Source organism: Pezoporus wallicus, unplaced genomic scaffold (assembly GCF_028554395.1).
Source record: "Pezoporus wallicus isolate ANWC-B61680 ecotype Strahan unplaced genomic scaffold, APGP_CSIRO_Pwel_v1 scaffold_13239, whole genome shotgun sequence".
Lineage (NCBI taxonomy): Eukaryota > Metazoa > Chordata > Aves > Psittaciformes > Psittacidae > Pezoporus > Pezoporus wallicus.
This window is the reverse complement of record NW_026642052.1, coordinates 2,605,402-2,632,740: the sequence shown is the minus strand read 5'-3', so window position 1 is coordinate 2,632,740 and position 27,339 is coordinate 2,605,402. Positions and strand designations below refer to the sequence as shown.

The 27,339-nt window shown below is 36.9% G+C and overlaps 1 protein-coding gene across 7 annotated transcripts in view; it reads left to right on the top strand.

Annotated features, from left to right (window-relative positions):
• Positions 1-27,339, top strand: part of SORCS2 (sortilin related VPS10 domain containing receptor 2) — a 549,260-nt gene that overhangs the window by 420,051 nt on the left and 101,870 nt on the right. For all 7 annotated transcript variants that reach the window (XM_057426800.1, XM_057426798.1, XM_057426797.1 and 4 more), the window contains exons 4-5: positions 18,861-19,025; positions 23,162-23,235. In XM_057426800.1, the coding sequence (XP_057282783.1) occupies positions 18,861-19,025; positions 23,162-23,235 (239 nt within the window). The remainder of the gene's footprint in view (positions 1-18,860; positions 19,026-23,161; positions 23,236-27,339) is intronic.

The following is a 27,339-nucleotide window of genomic DNA, read 5'->3' as shown; positions in this document are numbered from 1 at the left end:
TTTTTATAGTTAGGAAAAAGGCAGCAATTGTTATATATTTTTAAGTCAAGTACTTCTAAAAATTGTTTGTTGTCAATAACTTAATGCATAACTGACTCAGCTGTTTACATATGGGTTGCAGTCTGCCTTTTCAATCAATTCCTCCAACAAACATAAGCCTTATAATAGATATATTTGAGGACTGTCTGGTGCTCAGAGTTAATACTAAGGCAAGGCAAAGCATTTTGTGATTTTGTTGCAGGGCTTCATTGTCTTTATTATATCACAGAACGAGAGATAAAGGGTTCCAACTTTAAGGTTTTCAAGTTACTTGACTTTTTAAGCATGCTCTGCATTTGAACAGGAGCACTGCTTAATGCTATTTATTATATTGCAATCCAAGTTCATTGCACTAAACCCAACACTCTCATTATTTGAGCACAGCTGAGTTGATTCTGTTGTCTAATCTGTGAATTCATAACCTGCTATACAAATGATAGCTTATCAAAACTTGATTAAGAGGTAGAGACTGGGGAGGCTGGATAGGAATCTCAAATGCTACACCTTTTGAACTCTCCCTTGAAAACCCTAGCAGCAAATAGCTGATAGCTGTAGGTTGCCATCACAAAGGCTTGAACAGGCCAGTGGTGCACATCAGTGTCAGCTGTGTAACAGCAGTGATACCTGCCTCTCAATTACACTTGTCTCTGAAGTTTCATGGGTACATACTACCTTCATAAAACATACTAAACATGAATATTCCATGCACAGAGCTCTGTAAAAAGTTGACTTTTATATGACGGTGAGTTGGAAAGTTACAGATGGAGGATCTGTGAAGGGGGGTGAAATTCAGAAGAGAAAAACACTTTAATAAATCTTAACTTTTGACTCTAATGGTTGATGATTTGACTATGTAACTTTAGGTAGGTTTGAGTTGGAATAAATGTCAAATATAATTCAGTTCACACAGCAGTGTGAAAAAAAACTGTTACTTCTCTAGGAGAAAACCTGACAGCCCAGCTTTCTTAAAGGGCTTTTCTGTCTTGCTCGTTTGTTCTCTCTTTTTAATGAAGGCTTTCACAATTGACACTTCCTTAACAAAAGGTAACACAGGTCATTCTATTAAACAGAATATTCTTCCATCAACGACATCACAGCTGTAATATGAGATCAGAAACTATTATTTCTCTTTCATCTGATAAGAATGAGTTGTTACTCATAAGAATAGTATGGTGTTATGATGTCTGCAGACTGCAGGTGCTTGATATTAATGGCACATGTTAAGAAAAAAGGTATTCAACTGCTATTAAAAAGAACGATAAATAAATCTATACATAAATGTGGTTCTTGAGTGAAACAACAAAGGGACTACATTAATACCCAGTTCTGCAGCAGACTTCACACTTACAGAATCCTTATGGGAATGGATCTGCGGGATGGTGAGAGAGGAGAGAAAGAATCAGAATTGCTTAATGCCTCTGATTAAGATCAGCTTTTCAAGAGCTTAGAGTATCGAGTTCTGAGATAATTGGAAGATGTACTCACGGGGGCACAACAGGAGTTGCTGTATGCTCAGCATTTTTGAAACCCATGCCTTTGTTTGCATGCTTCAATAGAATATTTTCTGAAAGCTGGTCTTTTTCTCCATCAGTTCACAACATGGAGAGCAATGGTAATATTTTTCCCTTGTACTTCAGTCTATTTTCTTTTCTGCATTACAAATGATGGTCAGGATTTGTCTCCCATTATTTGTGGCCACATTTCTGATCTGCTGTGGTTGAAACAGAGCCATAAAAGTATTCAGGAGTCCTTCAGGTCCATCTGTTGTATTTTAGCCTTCTGCGGCAGGATCAGTCCACTTTTAATTGCTGGGGATTTCTGAGAAGACAACAGTATGTGTACCAGTCAAAGTTAGGAAGAATGGGAGTGTTGGATTTGCTTCTGATAGGGGAAGGACCAAACCACGGTGGGCTGAAAAAGGAACTTTCGCTCCAAGTGCAATAAAGAAAGGTTCAAAAGCAGGGAGAGAAAGGAAGAGCCAAAGCAGAAAGTTGTAGGAGCTGGAAATGCTTTTGACAAGTGATTCAGGAAGCATCTATTTTGTCAATAATTCAGCCGTGTTGAACCAAGCTACCTACAATGCCACTCCTTGTTGAATGTTGGGATATGAGTTAAGTCAGCATTGTACTGAAAATAAAGCAATAAATGTGTCTGAATAGCAGGGAGCTGGGTTGAACTACTAAGGGCCACTATGGAAACATAAAAAAGATTTGTCCTTGTAAAATCTAGCAAGTTCTGTTCTGGATGAAATTAAATAAGCAAGACTGACAGATAGTAAAGACATGATGGAGGAGAAAAGCACCTGTATTTTTCTCGGGTAAGACTGAGATTCAGTTTTTATTTGTTACAGAAAACATGGCAAATAGAGATTGGTGAAAATTGAATTATTTGTGGATAGAGTAGGAATTGTGAAGAAAAATCTTTCCTATTATTGGCAATGGTTTTTTTTTATGCTTCTCTTGAGGTGATTAAGAAAATAATTTTGGTAGTCCAGTTTGAAGATAAATTTTGACGTTTTCCAATCATTCCTTAATTATAGTTGTTTATGACTTGAGAGAAGCTGGCTGTATGGGGTGTGAGTAATGATGATATCCCCTGTGATTACTCAGAAGGCAGCAGGACTTATAAGGTCTCCTGCAATTTTTATCTACATGAATTGTACAAAAGCCACTCTGAGATATAGTATTTCTCAAGCAGCCAAATACTGTTCTTAAAGGGTTCTTAAAATTACTCTAGGAAATATATTTTGTATGCAGATAAAACCAAAATAACTTAAATCTTAGAATTATGTATACTGCTATATTTCTCTGTCCTATTTTGCTGCCATGGTATGTATTTCCTCTTGCAGTGTAAATCTGTAATACTGCTTTGAAATAAGAATCTTGACTTCTTGAAGTAAGAAACTTGACTTCCCTTCATTTTAGCAATTTGTATTTTTACAAGATGACCATTTCAGAGTAGAAGGCTATGGGGGGGTGGAAGACTATGGTACACAATTAGTGCTTTCCTAATTGCTATTCAGAATTGAATAGATTGAATTCAGGATGGCTACTGGGGAGTGAGGGAGACAAATATTCTGATTATTCAGCAGGATTTGCAAATCACTCATTTATTTGCAATGGGACTCCATGGGTCTTGAACTCCTGCTTTATCCTATTACGCCAAAGCCCAATGGGGAAACTTGTCTTTGCAGAAGACAAAAGTTTCTTGTGATTTGGTCTAAGGGAACACTAAGAACTGCCAGCAGCCTATTTGTCTTCCATCTGCAAGGGACACTCTTGACCTTGTATTTTCCAGAGTGTGTATATTGTAATAAAACTTCAGACTGAGACTGAAGTTCCTCCTTGAAAAATATTTTCAAGGATCTCTCTGTGATCAGGCTGTATCATTCCATTAATTCAAATAAACAGATACGGAACTCAACATCCAGAAACATCAGTAACTCTTAGTGAAGATGGAATGACCTTTTTTTGGAGGAAAAGTATGGTTTATACTGACATAGAGTCAGTGTGATTTTACATGGTGTGGCTTTTGATTCCTTTTTTGAGTGAGTCAAGTATGGTTCATTCAGAATTTGTAATATAATGGCGAATGCTGTGATTCTGCTTTTTGTTTAGAGTGGTGAGACTGCTAGTAGTAATTACTAGGTCTAAAAATATGTACATTACCTAATTTGCAGATCAGGAATTGGGGAGGGATGGGATGCTAGTACAAGTGTTAACTTTTCACACTGAATTGAGTACCCCTTGATAATATGAAAGTCACGGAAGACTGGCGTGCTATAGAGGATAAACCAGCTCCAAGGCCTGAATTCTTATACGTCTGAAAGCCAAGACATCCATCACAAGCTGTTTTACTTTAACAGATGGTCACAGCAAACCTGATTCTGCAACCTCCTCTTACATAAGAAAGGATTATTTACTTCACTAACACACTGCATATATTAGATAAGAAGAAGGACTCTATGGACCCCTAACTTCAACTCTTTGGGGTTTTTAAGATCAAAGAGATCTGGACTTCATAGATTTAGCCACAATTTTTATACCAGAAAATGAAATTGAACCCGATTTTATAGCAAGGATTTTATTTCTCAGGGTAAATATTTGTATATGTTAGACTGAGCTTCAGCAGGTTTAATGGTCTTCATGTTTGGCTCTGTCCTTTCTAGAGGGAGCTAAGAAGTTGAATGAGTGGAGATTACATTTAAATTAAGGAAAATCTGCTTTTGAGACTTCTTTTGACAGCACAGATGACGTTTCTTTTTCTTTACTGTACTGTTTGTTTCCTTGTTCAGTGTCTACTACTATTTTGATCTACATTATGTCCATTACAACAACAGTTTTACATTAAATGGTCAAAATCCCAGCAAGGAAAATGAGAAGCCCACAGGATGAAACCTGTTTGGTTTTTATTTTGGAGAAGAATAAGTAGAGATGTTCTAAAGTGCTTACAACATAGGAGAGTTTAACATTAAGTTTAATATTTTAATTCCATCATCATAGTCCTACAATGCATATAAGTATTACCTTCATTATAAAGCACAGGTAGTTGAGTTAAACACCCCTCCAAATCTTACAGTGAATTGCTGAGAAACCTCATGACTCTCTGCCTTGGTTTGCTGCCTGACCATCACAGCCATGCTCTTCTTGGGATCTAGGAGTCATCTTCAGGTGAATCCTGTTAAACTACCAGTGTAGGAGTTCATTGTAATGTGCTGGTCTGTGGCCAGGGAGGCATTTTTGTTGTTCCTTTTCTGGAGTGTAACTTTCAGCAGAGAGGTTGCAGAGTTCCATCTCAAAACGCAGCAGAGTTCGCATAACTTTAGGGTCTTGTGTTGAGGGAGGAGGCTTTGTGAGCCTGTAATTTTATTACAAATCTTATACTGAGAAAAAGCTGTGTGATTCCTGCAGCTGTGATCTCTGTTTGTGGAGTGCCATGTGCTTTGGGAAAACAGTTACCATACCTTGTCAGCTTGCATTATGCTACAGCATTCACAGCAAATTGTTTTGTTACCATCACTGTATTGTGAATGAATCTTTTGAAGGTATGGGGGGGGGGGTTCCCTTATATTTAACAAAGTGAGTATGGATTAATAAAGATCACAGCTGATTATTTTGCCTAAAAATACAACAGCTAGGTTTAGGAATAGATACAAATAATACGATGCATTCATAAGTTCTGAAGGCAGAATACTGACATAAAACCAAACTGTTTTTCATTATATGAGAATTTAGAGTACCAGAGGATCAGACATTGCTATCGTGCTATATAATGGGAACTAATGACTATCAAGTGCTTTCCCAAGGTGCCCAGATCTGATGAAGTTACAGGGCAGCAGAGAAATTACTTGAGCCACAACTTTTGATGGAGATGCTTGTATGAATATTCAAATCACCTACACTTCTCATTCTCCTTCAGTGATAGTTGTCAACTTGCAGTGTCACTTACATGTGAATAATGGGGAGGAGTCAAAATATGTTCTTGGAGGTTTGAAGAACAAAATACATAAACTCCCAGCATGCGCATGATGAATCTTGGACACTCATGACAATACAAACTTGAAGTGCATAAGAACATAATTTGTATCCCATGAATAGTTCCAAAGCATTGCAGACATGTGAAGATTGTGTCCACATTGATTTTATTGGTTAAAAATAACTTCTGGTTAATAGGTTATGATGTAGACATATGGAGAGGCTGCAAAATTTAGCTTTTTCACTTCTTTCTGTAAATGTCTCAAAGTGAGGCAGACTTTATTCAATGGGACTGTTTTATTGTAGAACTAGTTTTAGTTGGAAACCAAATCTGCACTGTATTGAACCATACTGCACTATGTTGAGCCATATGGCCCCAGTTCACTGAACAGTGTTTCTCTCTTGTAGATACAGGTTTAATACTCCATAAGCAGCTCTGGCCTAAATCTGAAATCTCAAATTCTCTCAAAACCTGAAGACTAAACATAGTAAACAAGATTATTTTTTTTATATATGTATTAGGAGAATACTGGAGGTTTCTGTAAGTACTTGTACTGGTGACTTGTGCCCTGAACAGGGGCTGCTGAACAGCAGAGGGACTTTAAAGTCCCCCAGTGTCACCAAGAGAGAAAGATGGGAACCAAATGAGCAGATCTTACCTAGGCTTTGACAAGTTGGCTATGTTGTTGAGAGTTTGCAGGGATTTACCATTCCCTGGAATTGTAAATGGGCCACTCCAAAAACATAGCTTCAACTTTGTGTTTCATCTTGTTTTAAGTAGCTGTTGGCAATGTGATATTTCTTAGTCGGAGCTTGTTTTCCAGGTGAATAGCACAGCTTCTCAACGGCTTGCAGTGATTGCTGTCAGTTAGCATGGTGCCACAACAGGTTATTTGGGCATGAACCTCCACTGTTCTCTTTTGATCTCTTCCTCCTTTGTTGCAGTGATTATAATACCCTGAATCCCATCTAACTTTTCATTAATGCCCACTGCTGTGGTTGTTTGCAAAGTCACATTCATAGCTCCAGGATGTTTTCTGTATATGATGGTGGAAATGAGGGCATTGTGTAGCTCATTTGAATTAATTTGCTGTAAATATTTGATGTCTCTTTAAAAATTGCCAAGTTTTCATTTAGGGGTTAAAAAAAGTAGAAGTGAGCTCAGAAAACAGCAGTCTTCAGCACTCGGTGTGACCAGTCTGGTTTTTTGCAGCTGTATTTATTTATTTTTATCATGGTTGCATCTACAGACAAGGGTATGATTGAGCTCGGCACTGCCCAGATGTGAAGCAGAGACTGTCTTGCCCTGGGCAGCTTGTAATCAGGCTGACAGAAAAGTGGATGTGCTTAAGGTGTCTGAAAACTTAGCTAGGAGTCTAGGCATGCTCACTGAGGTGGGATCCTTTTGCTGCATTGTTTATGTTTCTATACTATTTCTTCATCCCCAGTCATCACCTTGATTTATACAGCTAAAGCTCACAGAAATCTTGATTTAGGTCCTTTGGTTCTGTATAAATATACGATATTGTTTAGTCATAAAAGACAAATTATTTTGCAGACCACAGAGGTCTGTTTAGAGGCAATTTGGGAAGACGAGCTATCCTCCAGAGCAATCTTTCTCCTTGAATGAGGTTTACTTTTTTTCTGAGTTTGGGGTATTTTGTGGGGCTTGTTGGTTTGGGCTTTTTGTTGGTCGGTTTGTGTTTTTTTTCTTGGTAAATGTAGCATCTTTGATGTCTTTTAAGTCCCACGGGCCCGCCCGTTTTCAATAGCAATCAATGAGTTATAGTTTATGCCTTTACAAACTTTTTCTTGTCTGCCTATTAGTCTTCTCAAAGAAACGCTTAGGAGCAAGCTGATGAAGCAAGATAGATTTGACTGAGACACTGTTGGGCAAGAGAGTAAATGACCCACTTCCATTCTTCCTCCACCCTCCCCTTTTTTTTTTTGTTCTTTTTCACCTTCCTTCCTTCCTTCCCTGCCTGTCACCGAACTGTTTAACTTACAATAAATTATCAAGAACTGTTAGTAAATCAGCTTGCCACCTGGGATGGGCTGTTGATTATTGTGTGATTTCTATTTACATTTCTGGAATGGGCTGCAGTCTCAGGAGACTGCTTCTTTCAATAAACTCACTTGTAGAAAGGACAAAAGGCCATTTTTTTTTTCTGGATATAGATTATACTGAGAGGTTTTAATTAAATTTAAATTATGTGAAAGAGACTTTTCATAACTCCTACTGCTTCTCTTTTTCTAGCTCATCCTTTATGGCTAACTCACGCCACTCAGCCTCTGCCCAGTTAGTTGTGTTTTTAAGAGCATTACCTCAAATACAATCAATATAAAAGATCAAAAACCTTCTTATGCTTTTGATCAGTGGCTAGCCATGGTCCATGGCTTCAATGGATTAAAACATAAGAGGTGAAGGACAAGGTGTCTTGGAAAGTGCACTAGCAAGGATTTTATGAACATAAGCAAGTATGCTATGCTGTTTGCAGCACTAATACTAACAGGGGACAAAAATGTAAATTAAACATTTCTAATTATAACTGATGCTAGAAAATCAAGGGTGGAATCTCATCCTTCTAATGTAGGAATCTGTGATCCTGCCTCATCAAAATGTTGGGGTCTTGGACTTTACCTAGGCATCTAGCTTTTTCCAACAAAATAGATAGACACCTCTGAAAAAAAAAAAGCCTAATGGGCAACCCAGCCTTCCTAGCTTCAGTGCCTTCTCTTTGCTGTGGATTGTTAACAGAACAGCATTTGTGGAGGACAGTGAGGTGGTGGTTGTAGCCATATAGCCTGCCCCTTAGCGCAACAAGTGATCTGAGAAGCAAAGGAGAAGGAAAAACAGATAAGCTGAAATTCTTATCTATGAATAAGTACATGTCCATTTGAAAGGAAAGAAAGGGAAAGAAAGTAAAAGCATGCAACTTTCAAGCCAAAGAGCTATGTTCTAATGCAACATCTGTGCAGTATCCATCTGGGTCTGTCAAACACTGAAACTGTGAATCCCAGAACGATACCTAATTACCAGCTGAGATTAATTGTTTTTATCCTACTTGTCTAACCCAGGTTATTTAAGACTGCCTGTTCAAATCTGAAGGTATACAGGTCTGTGTTCTGTTTGCTGTGTATGTGCATGTCAGTTGAAGAGTAGATTTAATCAAAAACATACAAATCTGCCCAGCTGAGATTAGAAATTGGCTCTGGAGCAGTAAGGCATTCTTCCCTCATGGGAATTAACTCCAAGATACTGAGACCGCTGGAAGCATCAGTACAGTGTGGTCTTAATGTACAGTAAAGAGATAAAATATATTATTGGCAGGGGGTTGGAACTAGATGATCTTAAGGTCCTTTCCAACCCTAACTATTCTATGATTCTATGATTCTGTCATTGGAAGTGGATGGTGCCTTAAACTGGAAGTTTGAAGTTACATTGCAATAGGTGGGGATTTTTGGATTTTGTTTAGTTTGGAGTTTTTTGTTTTTTTGTTTGTTTGTTTGTTTGTTTGTGGTTGTTTGTTTTGTTTTTCCCATGACAGCAGGTATTTGTATGAATGCTCTTTTTATTAATACTTTATTAATACTTATTTTACTGACAGCATTGGAGGAGAAGGGGGTGTTGATTTCTAAGAGGGAGGAGTTGTTTCTTTGTTTACTCCTAAAGTGTATTTTGTTGATGTGGGGCTGTTTCCAGTAGCCCCGTATTTACTTCCAATATGCTTTAAACATATTTCATTTAAACAATGAAAAAAAGTGTAAATATATATGGAGATTCTGAGGATAATGGCAGACAGGGTTTTTTTTCCCCCTTTCTTTGTTGAAATACAGATGGTTCCTGCCAATATACCTTCTTCAATATTTTGTTCCCATTCTTGAATTTCTCTGGTTTTTTAGTTCCTCTGCTTCTCTTTTAAAACCACCTGTAAGCACATATTTTTATTCACATCTTGTTGGTATTGATGTGAAATGTAGAGCAACTGTGATGTATGTAAAGTCTCACATGACATTCATGTTACAGCCTCAAGAACCATTGCAGAACCTTGTAAGTGCCAGCACAGTGGTAAGACTAATGTTTTGTTTGGATTCTGATTTAGATGAGGTCAGTCCCAGGGTCTGTAAAATGGTCAGTTTGCCAAAGTTCCAGCTGACTGAGAACAGAATTGGTACTCCAAGACTAACCTCGGTCTGCTGTTTTTAGAACTCTCTGTGGCTGTAGTTTTATAAGGGAAGAGAAACAATATCACTTGAATTTTCTTTTTCAGTATCAGCCATAATTCATAGCTGAATCTCTAGCAGCTCCTGAAATCTTCCTAGCTGCCTTTTGTGTCTGTAAACATCCGCAGTCAGGATTCGCAGTCTCCCAACTTCTCATTTTCAGAAAAAATTATGTTAAAAAAGATAAAAATCCCCTGGATTAATTACAAACTTTTCATGAGGATTAAATGTTAGTGACAGTGAGAGAAAGAAGATTAGTAGAAATGTTTGTGCATTCATTTAATTTTCTTTCCTATTCACTCCTCAACTTTTCATTAAAATGTTCTGAAAAAGAGCCAAAATAACACGCTTGGGAACAAATATAGAAGCAATAACCCTTGCCCCTACATTTTACCAGTTTAGCAAATGAGCAAAAGACCATTTTTTCTATTTCTGTCTTGGTTTTGATGACGTGCAGCCTTTTCTTTCTCTCATATATGAGAACGTGTACAGAATTGCCTAAGCTTCAGTAATGACAGCATTCAACTAAGATACCAAGACTCGTAGTGACACATGCGAGTTCTCTAACAACTGATCAACAAAGTCAGCATCTCTGTCCTAGCATATATATTTTTTATCTATGTGCATAAGGTGGAACAGTCCTAGAGGGAATATCCTCTCACCCTAATTCCCTCATGGGCTTTAGGAATCATGCTGATAAATTTTCTGATGCAAGTTTTCAGCAATACATTTCAGTTACGGCAAAACGATGCTTTTCAACGCAAAAAGTGTTTTAGACATCATCTTTCAAAAGCTCCAGTCACCAATCTCAAGTACACCTGATGAAGACTAGCACAATGAGTGCCAGGTATGCGCATTTACTAAAACCCTACCTCAATATAAAATGGGTACTTCAGAACTGTAAAAATCTAAACCCTGATGGAGAATGGTTTATTATCTACAGTGCTGCTAGAATCAGGCACAGCAGTACTGTACGCTTCTGAATATAAAAGGTCTATTCTTCACTGAAGTCCTTTTTCTATTAATGAGATTTGCCTTAATGGGACCAAAAATTACTTTAAAAGACATTTCCTTTCCGCTTTTTAAGAGTTTTTTTTTCCAGTCCATTTGGACTGGATATCAAAGATAAGGGGGAATCTTTCAATAGCAAGAGTTGTTATAATTAAGCTTTGTAGCCTACATAATGGAGATATGGCAAAAGTGAAAAATAATTACTGTTTTCTGAGTGCTTCCTTCTGCTTCTCTGCCTCCTTCCACACTTCAATTTTTCCCCTCAAAACCACATAATCAGTTGTGCCTTATGTATGAAAGACCTGCTCAACGCAGCTCTTTCCCCCAGGTTTGTATTTTCCCCTGTGGTCTAGGACAGAAGGGCTGTTCAATCTTTAACTATACCCAGACCTCCATTAAAGAGAGTGCCTACAGTTTTCACAAGGAAGCAGGTGCTTGCGGAAGGGTAAAGACTTTAACAACAGACTTCATAGTGCCAGCTACCCCTTTAAATATGGGAATGGGGAAATTCAAAATGCAATATGAGTCACATCTGAGAGGCTTTGTAGGTGATGCTGAGACGGTTATGATGCTAATTGTTTTCCAGTCTTCAGGAACATCTCCTAATCACTGGAGCCTTTCACAGCTTTCAATGATTTCAACCAGCTGCTTCAACAATTTTGGATGTAGCCCATCTGATTGCATGAACCTGTGTGGTTTTGCAGTGTATATACATTCCCCAAACCCCCCACCAAGTCTGGCAAATGAGATTTATTCCTTATGATTTGTAACAGAGTTAAGTACACTGATCTGCATAAGAGTGCTCTATAGAACTGGGAGTGAGAGGAATAAAGATGCTGAAGTTGATGCCTCAGCTGGCACTAAGAACATTATGGTTTGACCTTTGGCTTTGAGAACGCCAGGAACCTGTTGATTATTTGGGATTGGAGGGAACAATTTGTGCAAGGTGGGATTCCCCAGGGTAACATTTTGAGATCTCCGTTTTCAAGTTTTCCCAGAAAATTCTTATGTGGCCTTATAATAGAACTGAGTTTCATAATAAAAAAACAAAAGCCACACCTGTAATATTTTTAAGGCAGATGAGGGTTTTCCTATTACACAAGACAAGGAGGTCCTGATCAATCCCATATGACTGATATTCTTAACCACCACAACTGCCTTTTCTTCCTTCGTATTTTCTCCTCATCCACTAGTTACCATTCATGTAATTTCTCTTTTAGTTTAGTGCAGTTTTGCTGCTGACAAATTAATGGCTGGAGACTAAGAACTGTTTGACCTCTTTTTTCATTAAATTAGATCAACATACATATGCAGTCATTTGTTGTGCATCCATTATCTTGTTTGGGAAGCACTGTTTTATATTTTTGCTTTATGATCTCTTCAGGCAGAATATATTTGCAGGTTTATTGGATGTCTGCAAAATAACTTAATGAATTAGATTAGTCTGTGAATGACCAAGTTTAAAAGATCAGTATGTGCCTGTTCCTGTGTGGGAAATACTAATATTTGTGGAGATGTTGGTGAGAGAGTGAAATTTGGCCATTTCCGTTGTGCAGTCCAACCCCCTTCATTTTCTCCAAGACCCACAAATGTCCTTATTTTATGGACAATATAAAACCTGGTTAGGGAATAGAATTGGTTCTGTGCTTCCCTACTCAAACTGCTGATCTAGAGCATACCGCGAAATACTGTCCGATTTAGTTCCTGGTATACTGGAGGGCATAGTTTTAACTGAAACAGTTTGCATATGTAAATATATGAATATGATGAATATTCCACAAAACATCTGAACATTAAGCTTTGCTTTTTTTAGATTTATGAACTATACAAAGGCTATGTTAAGTGATCACTTTTTCTGAAGAATTAGCAACAACCAGGCTAACACTGAACCTCGCAGGAAAACCAAAGGGCTCTTCTGTTTACACTTTTAACAAAAACAAAAAAGTAGTATCTGTAAGAAATAGTATTAGGATCCTTTATGTCAGCCTTAGGTACTTAATAAAGCTTGTATTCCTATCAATGTAAGGTTCAGCCTGTGCCAGAAGATCCACTGGGTATACTAAATATACTCCTTATTAATTACTTGCTTATAACGGTACCAACATATTTTTCAGAAGATAAGCAATGCATGTGTATCTTAGCTCTGCAATATGGGTGCAAGTAGCAGTAGAAAAATTAGTTATTAAAGAAAGGACTGTCTATGAAGATGCTGAATACTGTTTTTTCTCTCCCTCTGCTGTGACCTTTGGCATATTCATCCCTCATTATATTGCAGGAATACCAAGTTTGCTTAATATGTAGTGGGGTTTCTTTAAATTCTTGGGCTGGCAGCACCAGTTACTGCTCTGAAATGGTTTTGAACAGAGCATTCCTCATGAAGATTCGGACTGCCGTGCTAGTCAAGTGGCAACAGTTTTTTGGTTCCAGCAGGTCGTAAATGGATGAGAGTTGTTCCCATGGACGAAGAGGTAATGACCAATTTGCTTATCCTGCCTGACAGTTCTCTAAATAAGAAGACTGAAGAATTGACCTGTAATTGGTATCCCCTAGAAAGTTGGCATAGTTAGCATCATTGAGGTGTTCGGTTATACAGGTCTGGCAGATTCAGGTATATACAGGTTGCCAACAAGTGTAACGGGGCAGGATTTTCAGGCTGGTCATCAACATCAGTCAGAATTTTTGTAGCTGGTTCTCTGTGGGCATTCATTAATATGACATGTAACAACCCTTAAGCTTGTTTCCACTATGGTGGGTGCCCTGCAGACAAAGCCAAATATTTCAAATATGTATTTCCAATATTTTAAAAGGGGCTCTTCGGGAGAAAGTAAATATGAATTCTAGAGGAAGCTGTGAATGAAAAGTAACACACTGTTCTGGGATTTGTGTACATTCACATATATATATTCCATCTATGTGCATTTATGTAATTCAGTTGCACAGAGAAGCTGATTTTCTAGCTCTTGTTAATTCTCAGTCATAAGCTAGTAATTGGAGTCACTACTAACTAACATTTGTGATGAGTGATATTGGGTGAAACTTCCAGGGATAATCTACAGGATTAAACTGCTACTTGGAAGGCATTTTATTTCACTCTCTGCTTGGAATTATCCTGGGTTGATTCTTAGATATTTTTTTACCACTGTGCAAGTAAAGTGACTATATTTCACTCTGCAGGTTTGCGATTCTTGAGTTATCAGGTCTTTCATACCATCCAAGATGAAAATCATAACCCTTGGCAGTCCACTTTGTATGTTTTATGAATGCTGTCTGGGAAGCAGCATCTCATTTACAATTGGGACCAGGTGCCAGAGTAATTTCTGTTTCAACCAAGCATACCTAATTAACACACAAATAATGTAAATTATGAAAACAAGAAAAATAGATGTTAGTTACTTAATCTGAAAAATGTTGAGGGTATGACTGCAGTACTGTTGAAGCTCTATGAATACTTCATAGAGATTGGCAGTACTGCCACAAAGAATATTTCTTTTCAAAACACAGGTAGGCATGCAGGTTTATGGGATGGTATCACTAGCAGAGTGGTGCTGCCGTGTGCCCAGCAGCCTTGTCTCCAGTTTAGCTAAGACCCTCCATCTAGGCATTAATGTAACATGTTCTTAATGGAAATTATTTAACCTTAGTGGGGATGGGTCCTAAGTTTGCATTGTTAAGATTTTGGCTGGAGTGAGTCCAGCACTCTTTAGGATTGAATCCCCACAGCCAAATTGTGTCCACTGGAGGGGACTAAACAGGTGTAGGTGGCTTGGCCTCCCAGTGTATGACTTCTGTGTGCTTAAATGAAGAGTTTCTGTGCTTTGATTTCTTACTCAGCCTGGTTTCTTCCTTCAAGGTCAGATTGGAGTGTGGAGGCATGTGAGGTGTCTTGATTTCTGACCATATGCAGGTTATAGAATTAAAAATTGGCATGTCTTATCTGTCTTACCACTTGCTGCAGAAACCTCCTGTGGCAAATGAGATGCTGTGAGTCTAGAAATTTCTTCGTGATGGACATTCTGACTTGTTTTTTCCTTTTTTTATTACTAGAGAAACAGAAAGGAAAGTAAAAGCTAGAATTACAATTAGGACCAGTTGCTGAAGCTGAAAGAGACAGCACAATTGTAGTATGTTAGAAGATTGCCTTGTTTTAGAGAAAGTGCTGATTAAGATCAAATTGTCTTGAGTTTACATTTTGATTGGATCTAAACTGAGGGGAGGGGGGTTATATTTCAGACACAGTGCAAATGATGCATGTTAATATCCTGTGCTTATTGCCACTTGAAATTGCAGCATAGCTTTGAATTGCTGCCATATCTATAGTTAAGACTCCCAAGTAATCACTGATTATTCCAAATCTTCATGGTAGAAGTGGAAGTAGTATGATACAAAGGGTCCTGTAACCTAAGTTGTCAGAGCCTTTTTATCCTTTGGGGCTCAGATTGTGATTCCACCCAGTAGAGGGAATGAGTAGATGTACACATTGGCCAATCATTCCTGAAAGAGAGATTAAATAAATGGATGTAATTATGTTATTTTCAGATTTATTTGGCTTTTGTGTTACCTCCTGCCTCACTAGCTTTTCCTGAAATGAACAAAAGCATGGCTTTTCTTTTTTTGGAATGCTTTAATTCATATGTTGGCACGGTGTGGTATTTTTCATTTTTATTAGAACTCCTTTTTTTGCTTTCCTTTCTGTTGATCTATAACATGCCTTATAGTCACTCATTTTATTTACAGTCCATGGGATAGTTCATCTCCTTGAAATATTCTTTTACCTTTGCTTAACTATATGAAGTTGTAAATTTACATCTGATCTGAATGTACACACATATGTTACTGTGTTTTATTTAGCTGATGGTAGATTGAGAAGTGAGGTCAGGATAAACAGTAAAATATAAAGTTACAGTTTACTAAGAAAATACGAGAAGAGTCTCACAGGAGAGAGAAATGCTCTGTAAAAAGTTGTTTAAAAGAAGCTTAAATGAAATTTAGATGTGATTAAAATCTGTTCTGGTTTTTGGATATGCAATTGTTCAAGCGAGTAGTTGTTTATTTTGAGTTCAAACCCTCAGCAATCACTGTTAGTTGGCTCTCCAGATAGTACATCCCAGTTGCATCCCTTCATCAGTTGCTAGCAGGAAGGTTTTGCTATTTGTTCCACTTGCAAAGTAAATAAAACTTGTCATGGAAACATTTAAAGTGGCTACAATATTTACTCTGTAATATTTTCCTCAATAGGTAGTGTTAGCCAGCAGGCAAAGCTGAGCACCCAGTGTGTTAGCTGTGGGTAGCAAATCTGTATGCTTGGCACATAATGATCAGTTTAAACTATTGAAATATAAATCAGAACATTGAGTGAAATTCAAAAACATTTCATTAAATGAATTATGATGTGTGTGAATAAAAGTATAGTTAGGGACTTTGCATATATGCTTAGATGTCTACAGTCTTTAGGCTATTTTTTCCCCCAATAGATTTAACTACAAAAGACACATAATATTTTTGAAGGACAGGATTAGCAAATATCACATTGTGTTTGCATTTCATTATAGCTAGCATTTTTGTTATGATTTCTGCAAGCTGTTCTTTGGTCCTCATTATGAAACCTAGACATGCCTATACTCAAGTCTCAGTAACAATGAAAACCACTCCCAAATTTATAATCCTCATTCCTTCATTATTTTGAAGACAAAATTAGTTACTTTTGGAAGTGTAAGATTTACTGGGCCAGAAAAAGCAACACAATAGTGCTGTAGTCCAGAGATTAATGTTCTGTACAAGTGCAGTTCATTCCTTTTGTGGAGTACATGACATACTGATTCCTTGTCTTAGTTGTATACGTTTTTTAAAACATTAACAGGATAGAATGAAGAGATTGGTATTTACAGAAAGTGTTATTTGGACTAGAAGACTGTATCCAAAGCTATTAGGCTTTCTATATTGAATTACTACCATACTGCTTCCAGTGATGCAGCATGGAGGTATTTGTTCACACTGCAAGCTAAGCATGGGTTTCAGGACCAGCTTTGTGCTTGCATTAAAATATGAGGACATGCATGGACACAGGCATCATCAGGAATTGTGGAGCTCCTGTTGCAGTCTCGCTTGTGGAGTTTGGTTTAGCATAGGACCTTGTCTTTCTTTCTGTGATCTGGTGAGGAACCAAGAGGAATGAGCACAGATAGTTTGTGCCCCTTTATTTCTAAGGTAAACTAGATATTTTGAGCATGAGTTGCAGATGGTAGTGTGGCAAGGAAAGTACAAGTCTCCATGCTGGGCATAAATGCTTCTTCATTCATCCTTGCAATGCAAGCAAAAGGACAGGGCAGCACATACAAGCCACATTCAGTTTTAGGTTGGTGCTGTTCCCTCTTGCAGAAAACCTGCCAAATTAGTGTGTTACAAGAATCTTTGAACCTCTGTCTATGCCACCAACAGCATATGTGGAGCATGTACAGTAATAAATTAAACAGATACTGTCTGAAGAGATGGGAAGCCATTGCATACAGTAGGAATAAAGGATGGCATTTGTGATAATCTCATTTATAGAGGCTTTCCAATAAAAATATTATTTCCTACTCTTGGGTGATGTGTATCATTAAAATAATACAAGATCACAGCACAGCTATAGGCTATTATCTTGCACTTTCTTCTGACCTAGTCACACAGCTAACAGAAGCAGATTTGGCTTCACATAGTCTTTAATGTGGGGTTGCAGCAGTGGGCCATTGACCCAGGACTATGTGCAATTCTATGTCTTGTTCAGCAATGTGCTTCAGTATGTGCCCCATTTGAAGTATATGAAAGCTATGCAAAAATTAGTGCAACTGTGTATGTGCTTCAATTACAAGTGCACATGCTTAAGTAACCTGTCAAATTAGAGCATCTACAAATATTGTATTTATAGTTTTTCCCCCAAGACCAATTGCACTAAAAGCTCAGTCCAGCTGTCATATCTGTGTAATTCATTAGAAATTTCAAACTTATAACTTCAGCTTCACTCTAAAAAAGTGTCTACATAAAAATTATACTGGTTTGTCTAATATATTTCATTCTCTGTATTCTCATTATTGTAATTCTGTTTGCATAACTCATTGCCATTTACCTCTGTAAGCAGTTTACAGTCACTGTATCATGGTGATCAGTATTCTGTGGAGTTTTCTCCACAACAGAATATTTGTTGAATATCCTAAAAACATTTTGAATTCAGGCTTTATTTTTTTTTAATTGTTTTTGAAGTACAAGCCAAATAGACCCCAGCTGGTCTTTGAAAATCCATGTTTTGTTTCTAGGTTACTAACTGGGTCTGTTTGATCTGGAAGGACAATAAAAAAATGGATCCTCATATTGGCATTTTTAGAGCCATACCATAACATGTTGGCCGGCTGCAAAATGTGAAGAAGTTGAAAAGAGTAAATTCTATTTAAATTATGTGGGGAAAACTTTTTTGTTGCTGAAAGCCTGACACAAAGTTCACACAAGGAGACAGCTCAAGCTATTGCTGTGTTTGAGTTAAGGCACTGTTTGGGCCTGAGAAGGAAATACAAGCAATTGATTGGCATATTTTTCTGCATCAAAGTGAATTGTCTTTCTATCCAAAGTGTGTCAGCATGAGGAGAATGATGAAGCAGTGGAGAGATGTTATGAACTAGTTCTTCTTCCTGCGTAGTTCTTCTGATGCAACTGTAGCAGTGATTATTTTTACATTTAGTATTTATAAAGGCAGCCTTACTAGATAAGGTGAGTATTTATATGGGTATGTTTAAAAGAGTCATTACTAGTATTATTTCTTTATTTCTTAGTCTGAAGACTAACATGGCTTCATGAACCTTGCACAAGGACCAAAATTTAAGGCAGTCATTTTGAGTAGAGATGGGGAGTGTGATCAATTTGCTGTGATTTGCAAGAGAAGTTATAGAACTTAACGTTCACAGGTTTGAGGGAAGAGTAATAGGATCTTGCAGTCCTTAAACCTTACATGCTTTCAGTTTCTTGTCCACAGAATTTTGATAGGTAAGGCATGAGCAAAATCTGATATTTGCACAAGAAAAACAAGGCTGTGTTGTTATAAAGAAAACAGTCTTCTGAATGTATGTTGTCGTTCTTGTCTTTTAGATAATTCTTGTAAGTTCTTCCCATAATGACCGTGACCAAAGCCTTTTCATAAGCACAGATGAAGGAGCCAGTTTCCAGAAGCAACCCATTACTTTCTTTGTGGAAACTCTCCTTTTTCACCCAAAAGAGGAAGACAAAGTACTTGCTTACACCAAGGATGGCAAGGTAAGTCTTGAAGGTACTGCATTTGTTTGAAATTTAGGAATTATTAAGTTAAGGAGATGCAAAACAGTTTTGATATGCTGATTAGTGTTGGGTTTTATGAAATATCAGTTGCCCAGAAGGGAATCATATCTTGGCTTTGAGCTTTATTTAGATATTGATTGTCTTCATGTCTAAATGCTTGTTTATAATGTAATTTCAATCCTAGTGTTTTCAGCTGATACGGATATTGGTAATACTTATCCTCCTGCTTATTATTGTAAAATAGTACTTCTGAAATGTGCTCCTCCCTAGAAAGTGACCATAAGCAATTTCCCTGTAATTTATAGTGTAGTAGAAAGTTAATGAAGCTGAAATAGTGCCTCCAAAGGCTGTTCATGGAACGTAAAAGTAATATAAAGCAAACCACACAGTAGTACAGCAGAGGAGTTTTTGAGGAGTATTTGAGGAATCAGTGAATCTGTAGAAATGTAAAATAATTCTCTCTCCTATGAGGTATTTCTGCTGCTTTCAGATTCAGGAGTTAGCATGTTTGTAAATTTTAACCATCTTCCAGATTTCTTATGGTAAAATTTAAAGTAATTTTCCTGGATAGGTTAGGCTAAGCATGGATGAGTGTGCGCAGTCTGCCTATAGTTCATCTGTTTTTCACAGTGCCAAAACAGCAGCTGTAAAGTCACTGTGATTCTGGTCCTGACCATGGTCTTGACTCACCTCCATTGTTGCTCCTATTTTAAACTGAAATTAGTAAACTGTAGCCCATTTTAATCCTTGTCAGACTTCACAGAATGTGCATATTTTGGTGGTGAGGTTAGTCAGAGACAGTTGCTCATGCTGCAGCTAAATATTACACCATTTTCAGTGATTTTATATCAAGTCATCCTTTAGGATGTTTTCTGGGATATGTAAGTTAATAGCCCATCCCAAAGCAATTCATGTTTACAGGCATTTGCAAATAAATATAAAACTAGAATAAAATATTTACCAAACCCAACTCAGTCACAAATTACATGAAATATTTTACTTAGCAGTTTCAACTTGAAATCCTAACACAATTAAAAAATACCTTGGATGCATGTTATGTGAACAAAATACTTCAGGGAAGCCTGAAGTTACGAAAAGCCTATATTATGACAACCTTTTTTATTTCAGTTTGAATTTTGCTTCTAATGATATATATAACTCCTGAATTCTGTATAGTTACAGAATGGCAAAATCTTAAATATGAGTCGAAAGAACTGTACTGAAGAAGCTGACCAGCCCACAACAAGTGGTTGGAAATATTTGCCAGGAAAGAGGAGGCAGAAGCACAAAGTGAAGCATTTGCTTTGTTTGTTTTTTTTTTTCTTATGACTTATTCATATTAAAGAGATTTTCAGGAATTTTTTTCTTTTGTAATCTTCCAAAAGGAGTGATGCTGTTATTTGCCAAACTTAAAATGAGACTGGACAAAAAAAAAGCCCCACAAGATAATCAGTAAAGAATAGATCTGCAGGAGTAGCAGGAAGGGTTAGGTAATCTGCTGGACACTAGAAGGAGTCAATCACAAAGGCTTACTGGACAAGTCCTACAGCTATAAGTAAGTTGTGTAGGAATGAAGGATGCCTTTAACGATAACTGAGTCAGTAACCTGCTTACATTTTGTCTAAGATCTAATGTAGTTGGCCTTAGAAGGGAGAAGGAAGATGAAAGGATGTTGGCAAAGGAAGAGTTGAAAATCAGAACTGTAACTTTACATGAGAAAAGGTCACTGTACTAAAATTAGTGGTCTTGAGAGTATTGATCGGAATTTGGCCTAGAGAGATTGTATAGTCTAGAGTTTTGTGTTAAGTAACTTTACCTTTGCTGGAAGAAAGTAGCATCAGGATGTACCACAATCTAAAACTCGGGGGAAGCCATAACCTCCTGCTACTCAAATGATTTCTTACAGAGGCACTTTTGAGAATACAAGGAGTACATGTACACATCCTTCATAAATAGCAATCAGCAAGGCTTCTCTGTCTACTGGAGCCTCACAGCCTTTCTCACAACTTCTGATTTGATTTAGGGTTTATTCTACGCTGCAAAATATGCATTTGGAACCCTAGATTTTGTTTAAATAAACCTCTAGCCTTTAGCTGACACTGTGAATGAATGCAAATCCAGTCAATATGGTTGGATTAATCCATTTGCTACCTCAAATCTATATTCCTTTTTTCTGATTTCCTCAGTTATAATGAATAACAGTCAGCCTTTCACTGAGTCTATTTAAATGCTTCTACATTATTTTTAAAACTCGACAAGGATGCAGTAGGTTTTAGTTGTTCATTTGGAAGCTGAAAGGATGACAAAATGGCAAAACAGGCGAAAGCACTTTCAGGTTTCTAAAATAGCACATTTATTACATGGGTGATAATAAACAGAAGTGTAAGATCTAATAGATTTGTTTACTGAAGCCGGAGAGGTTAGCTGTCTACTAATATAACTGTTTTCACCTCGTACCTAATTTCATTTGGTGGTTTTATCACATGTATCTGTTAAAACCCAAAACACCTATGGCTATTTTTTTTTAATTACAGGGAGTTGAATGTGTGCATGTTAGTTACACGTTATTTTTTATTCATTTCAAGTACTGCATTAGTTAAACATTCCTCTCAGTTTGAATATACGTTATTAGTCCTACTTCACTCTCTCTTACAGTAAGCTTGCATGGACTTCTCTCTACATAAAAGAAAACTGTTCATTCATAAGCTCCCAGACTTCAGTCTTAAATGTGTGTGAGGGGAAGTAATTTGAGCTCTGCATCCCCATCATTAAAGCATTTGGCTCTGAGGGCGAAAACCTTTTGATCTCTGATCACTTCTGTCTATGCATAGACTGGGTGAATGCTAAAGTAAGCAGTCTGAATCCTGATTAGTTTCTTACTCAAACTGAGGTCTACCTGCTTTAACTGCGTGTGCGGTGGAGCAAAACCTGATTGTTGTGAAGTGCAGAGTAACTGGGAAATACTGGTTTATCTCCAATTCAAATTTTAGTAAATTTATCCGTAGAATTAATGGTAAGCTACCTCAGCTTTTATCTTTACATATTAATATTGCCAGTTTTCTATAGGAATGTGGGGCAAGGAGGAGTAGTGTTTTGTCATTGAACCTGTCATTTTAAACCAAAAACATTCCTCACTAGTCCTCATAACACACTTCCCCCCCCCCAACAATCAGTGACTGAACTGGTGACTTATTCCCACAGCAAAGAACAGTTTTACTTGCCTTTTTTTTGCTTATTAGAAATATTGAGAGAAAACCCATCATGTGTAAATTGGATCAAATAAGAAATGCATGCAAACAGCAGGGGGCTTTAAGTCTGTCTTTTTAGAAGTTTGATAGATATTTCTTAACTAAGGAAAACATATTATGAAGGCAAAAGCTGAAGGACAAAGATTTTTAATAGCTGTTTTATATTCCTCTTTATTTTGTGGGAAAACAGCTTTCATCTGCATTCTTCATGGATATCCATCCATGTCATTAGCATTTGGTTAGAAGGAAGGTTGAGCTGGAGTCTTCCTCTTCCTCCAGGCCATCTTCTGCATCACCGTTGAGTGACCATTTCTAAACAGGTCACAGATTGGTATCCGTGAAGCCAGCTCTCAAGTGTCTCTCTCATCAAATCTCTTAAACATCTCTCTAATATCTTTTGGTCCTATTTTAGCAGATTTTGAAATTCATTGACTTTCTAGTTTACATGTTTTTTTGGAATTAAGGCTTGAAGCATAAAGAGAGCATTTGTGCTGGTTTGTTCAATTAATGGGAAAAGGGAGAAGGAAGGTGTATTCTTTTGTGTAACCATGCTGAGGTAAAAAGAATCCCAAAATGAAGACTTAAATCTCAAAAAAAAACCCTAAGACTCAAGATGAATTGTGAATTGTTTTCATGTGAAACTGAGTTTTGTTCATTCTAGATAATATTTAAAACAAATATTCTCCATGAAAGGTTATTACTCTGAAAAACATCATGGAGAGTTCCTGGTAATGCTTTGTTTGTTTGTTTGCTCTTTCTTATTGGTGTAAAATCTGTCATTTTAACAGTGACATAGGACTTGTCTCTGAAGATGTACAACATTAACAGTTTCCTATCATCTTTTGTTTTTCTTTCTTTCTTTTGTAGGTTTATGCATCCATTGACTTGGGGAAAAAATGGATTCTTCTGCAGGAAAGAGTTTCAAAAGATCATATTTTTTGGTATGAAGTCTTTTATTTTGCAAATAAAAAATGAACAGCAAAAGTATTTCATTCTAATCAAGAAAGATGTTTTCAGACATACTGATGGGGACAGTGTGAGCCTTGGAGTCTTTTGCAGATTATGTCAGCATTGCTGCATCTGCTATTGCAAATTCATACTCAGGCCAGTGATCATACTGAGTGTCAGCACATATAAGGGTTATAGGTCTGGATCTGTGGAGCCCAAGATTTAAAGAGGGCTATAATGTCCAATGAAATTGCTTTTCATTTTACTGGTGGAATTGATCTTTGGAAAGGAGAGCAGTGTTTTTGCAGAGGAAAATCCATGACATTTTTTTAAGAGAGGTTGAATCAGACCTATTAACTGGAGTCATATATAAACTTACACTATTAAGGAAATTGGTGAAAAATATGACTTTATCGAGTGCACATACATCAAATTATTTCACTTTCAGCTCAAACATTTTTCAGTCTCTCAAAATGTTTAAGAAACGATTTAAGCAGGTTGAAAAAATGTTTGAGGAGTAGGTCAGTGTCTTTTATATGAATTAAATGAAACGTATAACTTTTTCAATACCAAAATTAACCTTTTCATAGTGTTTTAATTAATTTTATATTTTAATATTGTCAGTTTGCACACTCAACATTTATCTAATTTCTATAGAAAAAAACAGAGAATTCCCCCTTTCACTTTTTAGTTCAGTGTTTAAGTATGGACTGTGCACAACTCTATCATTACCAATAATTTGTATTTTTTTATTACCGGATTAGTCGTAATATACCAGACACTTTCTTTCCCTAAATGACTTTCGATTTTAGTTTTAGAATGACTCTGATCCTTGTCAATTGCATAAAGTATAATTATCCATGTGTCTATGAAGCTGTATCTGGCTTTCAGCAATATTTTTGTGGTGTGCTATTGGTGTCACCAGTATTGAAATGGATATACCTGATCTTGGCTGCAAGATTTACGATGTGTTCACGCTGTGATCTTCCTTGTTCTTCAGGTAGTTGTTTGCCTCTTGAGCTGAAATAGATATTCATCCTGGCTATACTCAGGGAAAACCAAAACCAACAGAACCCAAAACTGCTTAAACTGCTGATAAGCTTTTACAGTACCTACAGAAACATTGGGCACTAACCTAAAATGGAACTGGGCAAGTCCAAAGGTGCACTGGCATGTGTGCTGATGCTGATGCTGGGTGGGGGGGAGGTTGTGACCGAGGACAGGGACACATCGACACGTTAAACCCTGTCAGAAAGAGCTAGGAGCATAGGACCTAACCTGCCATGGTGCCCTGTTGGTGTAATTATCCTTGAACATATCAAGGGAGCTTTGTCACATATCCAAGGGCCTCTTTTTCAGTCAGCAATCTACTTATTGTCCATACTTTTAGAAAACCAGCCTGCAGTTGCTTTGTAGGAACACCTATTTGATTTACTCCAGTTTGTTTCAAACTTTTCTGCTGAGATACTTGAGTCAGCCTGACACTTTCTTCTTACTTACTTCTGCAAAATACAGCCTCATTGAAGAAGTTATTTCTACACAGCAGCAAGAGTTTCACAGACGATGCAGTTTACAGGTCTCTTAACTGTCACATGGAAGAGTATAATCATTTAGAGGTAGCGCAGTAGGTCAGAAGTGTCATGTCTGCCTTAAACCCGATTTTTCCTTAGCAAGTTTATACAGGGTGTAAATCAGGAGGGCATGTGGCTCTCTGTTTTAATCAATAAAAAAAATAAATCATATGCATTAAGTCTGACAACCATCAAAGTCACTAGAACAGTGGAAGCCCCTCTCTAGCAGACTTATTGAATGTTTTTTTCTTATCTGAGTCTCTGTATATGTAGCGCGCTTAAATAATGAAAAATGCAACATACCACTGAAATACGTGTCAGTTTTTCTCTGACTCAATCTGTCGATGTTTTTTGTATAAAGAATTAAAGGCAGAAAGTGCATGTTCAATGTTAAGTCTATTTTGCTGTGTTTCAGTACCCCTATGTGTTTCGGTATTCCTTATATCATTCAGACACAATCAGGGAAGTGTCCTGGAGCTTTGATAGGAATAACTGCCATGTAGTATTTCAAAGACATGGTTGTTCATAAAAATCGCATTCCTCTCAGATAAGAATAATAAATTCTAACAGTCTGTACATTTATAACCTTTAGAAATCTTTGATATTTTCTAGGTTTTTGTTTTCCTGTTTTCTGTATATAGACCATTCTGATTTCTCTCAAGAACTGTATCAGCCAGCTGCAGCAATGTTTTGTGAGTAGATGTTTGGTGCCTCCTCAGTACCTGATGATCCTTCTCTTAGGCTTCCTTAGACGTAAAGATATATAAATATATATAAATATTTCTTATTTCCATCATATGGGACATTGCAATATACAAAGAATCTGCTGTGAGTGGAGGTGTGTCCAACCATGTGAGTTGGACATGGTCTTCCAGTGGAAATTTGTTGGTCATTACATGAAACTTTCCACTACTTTAAGGCCTTCATCACCCAAGTTATCCGAGTGCTAAGTAGAAACAGATACTTGTGTAGTTTTCAACAGATGTAAGAATATGGGCTTTGCCATACCTTGACTATTAGGGCACTAAGTCCAGTATTATTTTCTTGACAATATATAGCATCTGATGTGTTAAAGATTAGTGAAATGAATTCAAATTTTGCATCTCACTATAAATGAGGATAGGTGTCTTGCTGATACTGGCTGGTTGGGCCAAGAACATTTTACTGGGCAGATCTTTAGCAGATGTTTCTTATTTGATTTCAGTTGACTGAGGTTGGTAATGCAGCCCAAGATTTTTATTTCAGCCTGGTAACTACAAATATTGTCAGTCATAATATTTTCCTGTGCTTTGTAAAAACATTTTTTCCAGTGCCTCCAGCAGCAGCCAGATCTTCATGCAGTTCCCAAAGAAGCATTATTTTTACTCAACGAAAATATAAATGCAATTAATTTAATGGAATGTCTTATGTATTTATATTAAGAGAAGTTCAGTAGGGACTGAGTATTTTAAACTGTTTATGTTAAGATCTTATACTGTAGATTTATAAGCAATATATTAAAAACATCTTCTAGGCTATATTTGTTTTTCAAGTGTTCTGGACCATCCCTTAAGTATCTTTGCAGATTTAATGTATGAAATGTGGTTTTTCATGGAAAGGTCATTGGTATCAGTGGAAAGTGTATACTGCCATCTCTTGTTTTAGGAACACAGAATACTTTCTTCCCATCTATGATATAATGTGGCATTTTCTTACCCCCTCCCAGCTATTTTCCCAATTTGTTTCATTTATTCTTTTGGAGAGGAAAGTTAACTAATCCTTCATAGCAGTTTGTCTTGTCTTACCATCTTAGGAGGCAAAACAGACTTCCTAGAGAGATGGTTGATGTTCCAAGTCTGTCAATGTTTGAGGTGAATGGACAATGCCCTTAACATGCTGTAACTTTTGGTCAGCCCTGAAGTGGTCAGACAGTTGGACTAGATGATTGTTGTAAATCCCTTCCAACTGAAGGTATTCTATTATGTTTTTAAAAGAAACAAACAAAAAAGGAGCTGTAAGGCTGCAGATAGATTTAAATATGACTGCAAACCAGATATATTATAGAAGTTTGTTTAGTTTTATTTGATTGATTTGTCATTCAAGTTGAAATGAAAAAAAATATAGAAAAAATACTGTTCAGAAAATATGGAAATACTGAAGAGAAATGGTTCATTAAAAATCTTTTTTGATATTTCAAAGAAAAATCAGGAAATATGGATTTCACAATTAAAAAAATTAACCCTAAATCACAATAATTAAAAAAAAAATTTATCAACATTTAGAAAATAAATCTGTTATTTCTGTGTAAATACTAGCTAAGAAGATTCAAATCTTTTTTTTTGTTTTTTATTGTGGAAACCTTTAATTTTGAGCATATTCTTCTGCTTTAAAACTAAGAAACTTTGATTACCCTGACTTCAATTACGGTTCTACTTCTTCATACAAACTGTAACTGGCCATGCAGCATTCCCTAATGTGATGATTTCTGTTTAAGCCATATTATAGTACCCATCCTTTATGAGTACTTTTTCCAGTTCCAGGTTTATT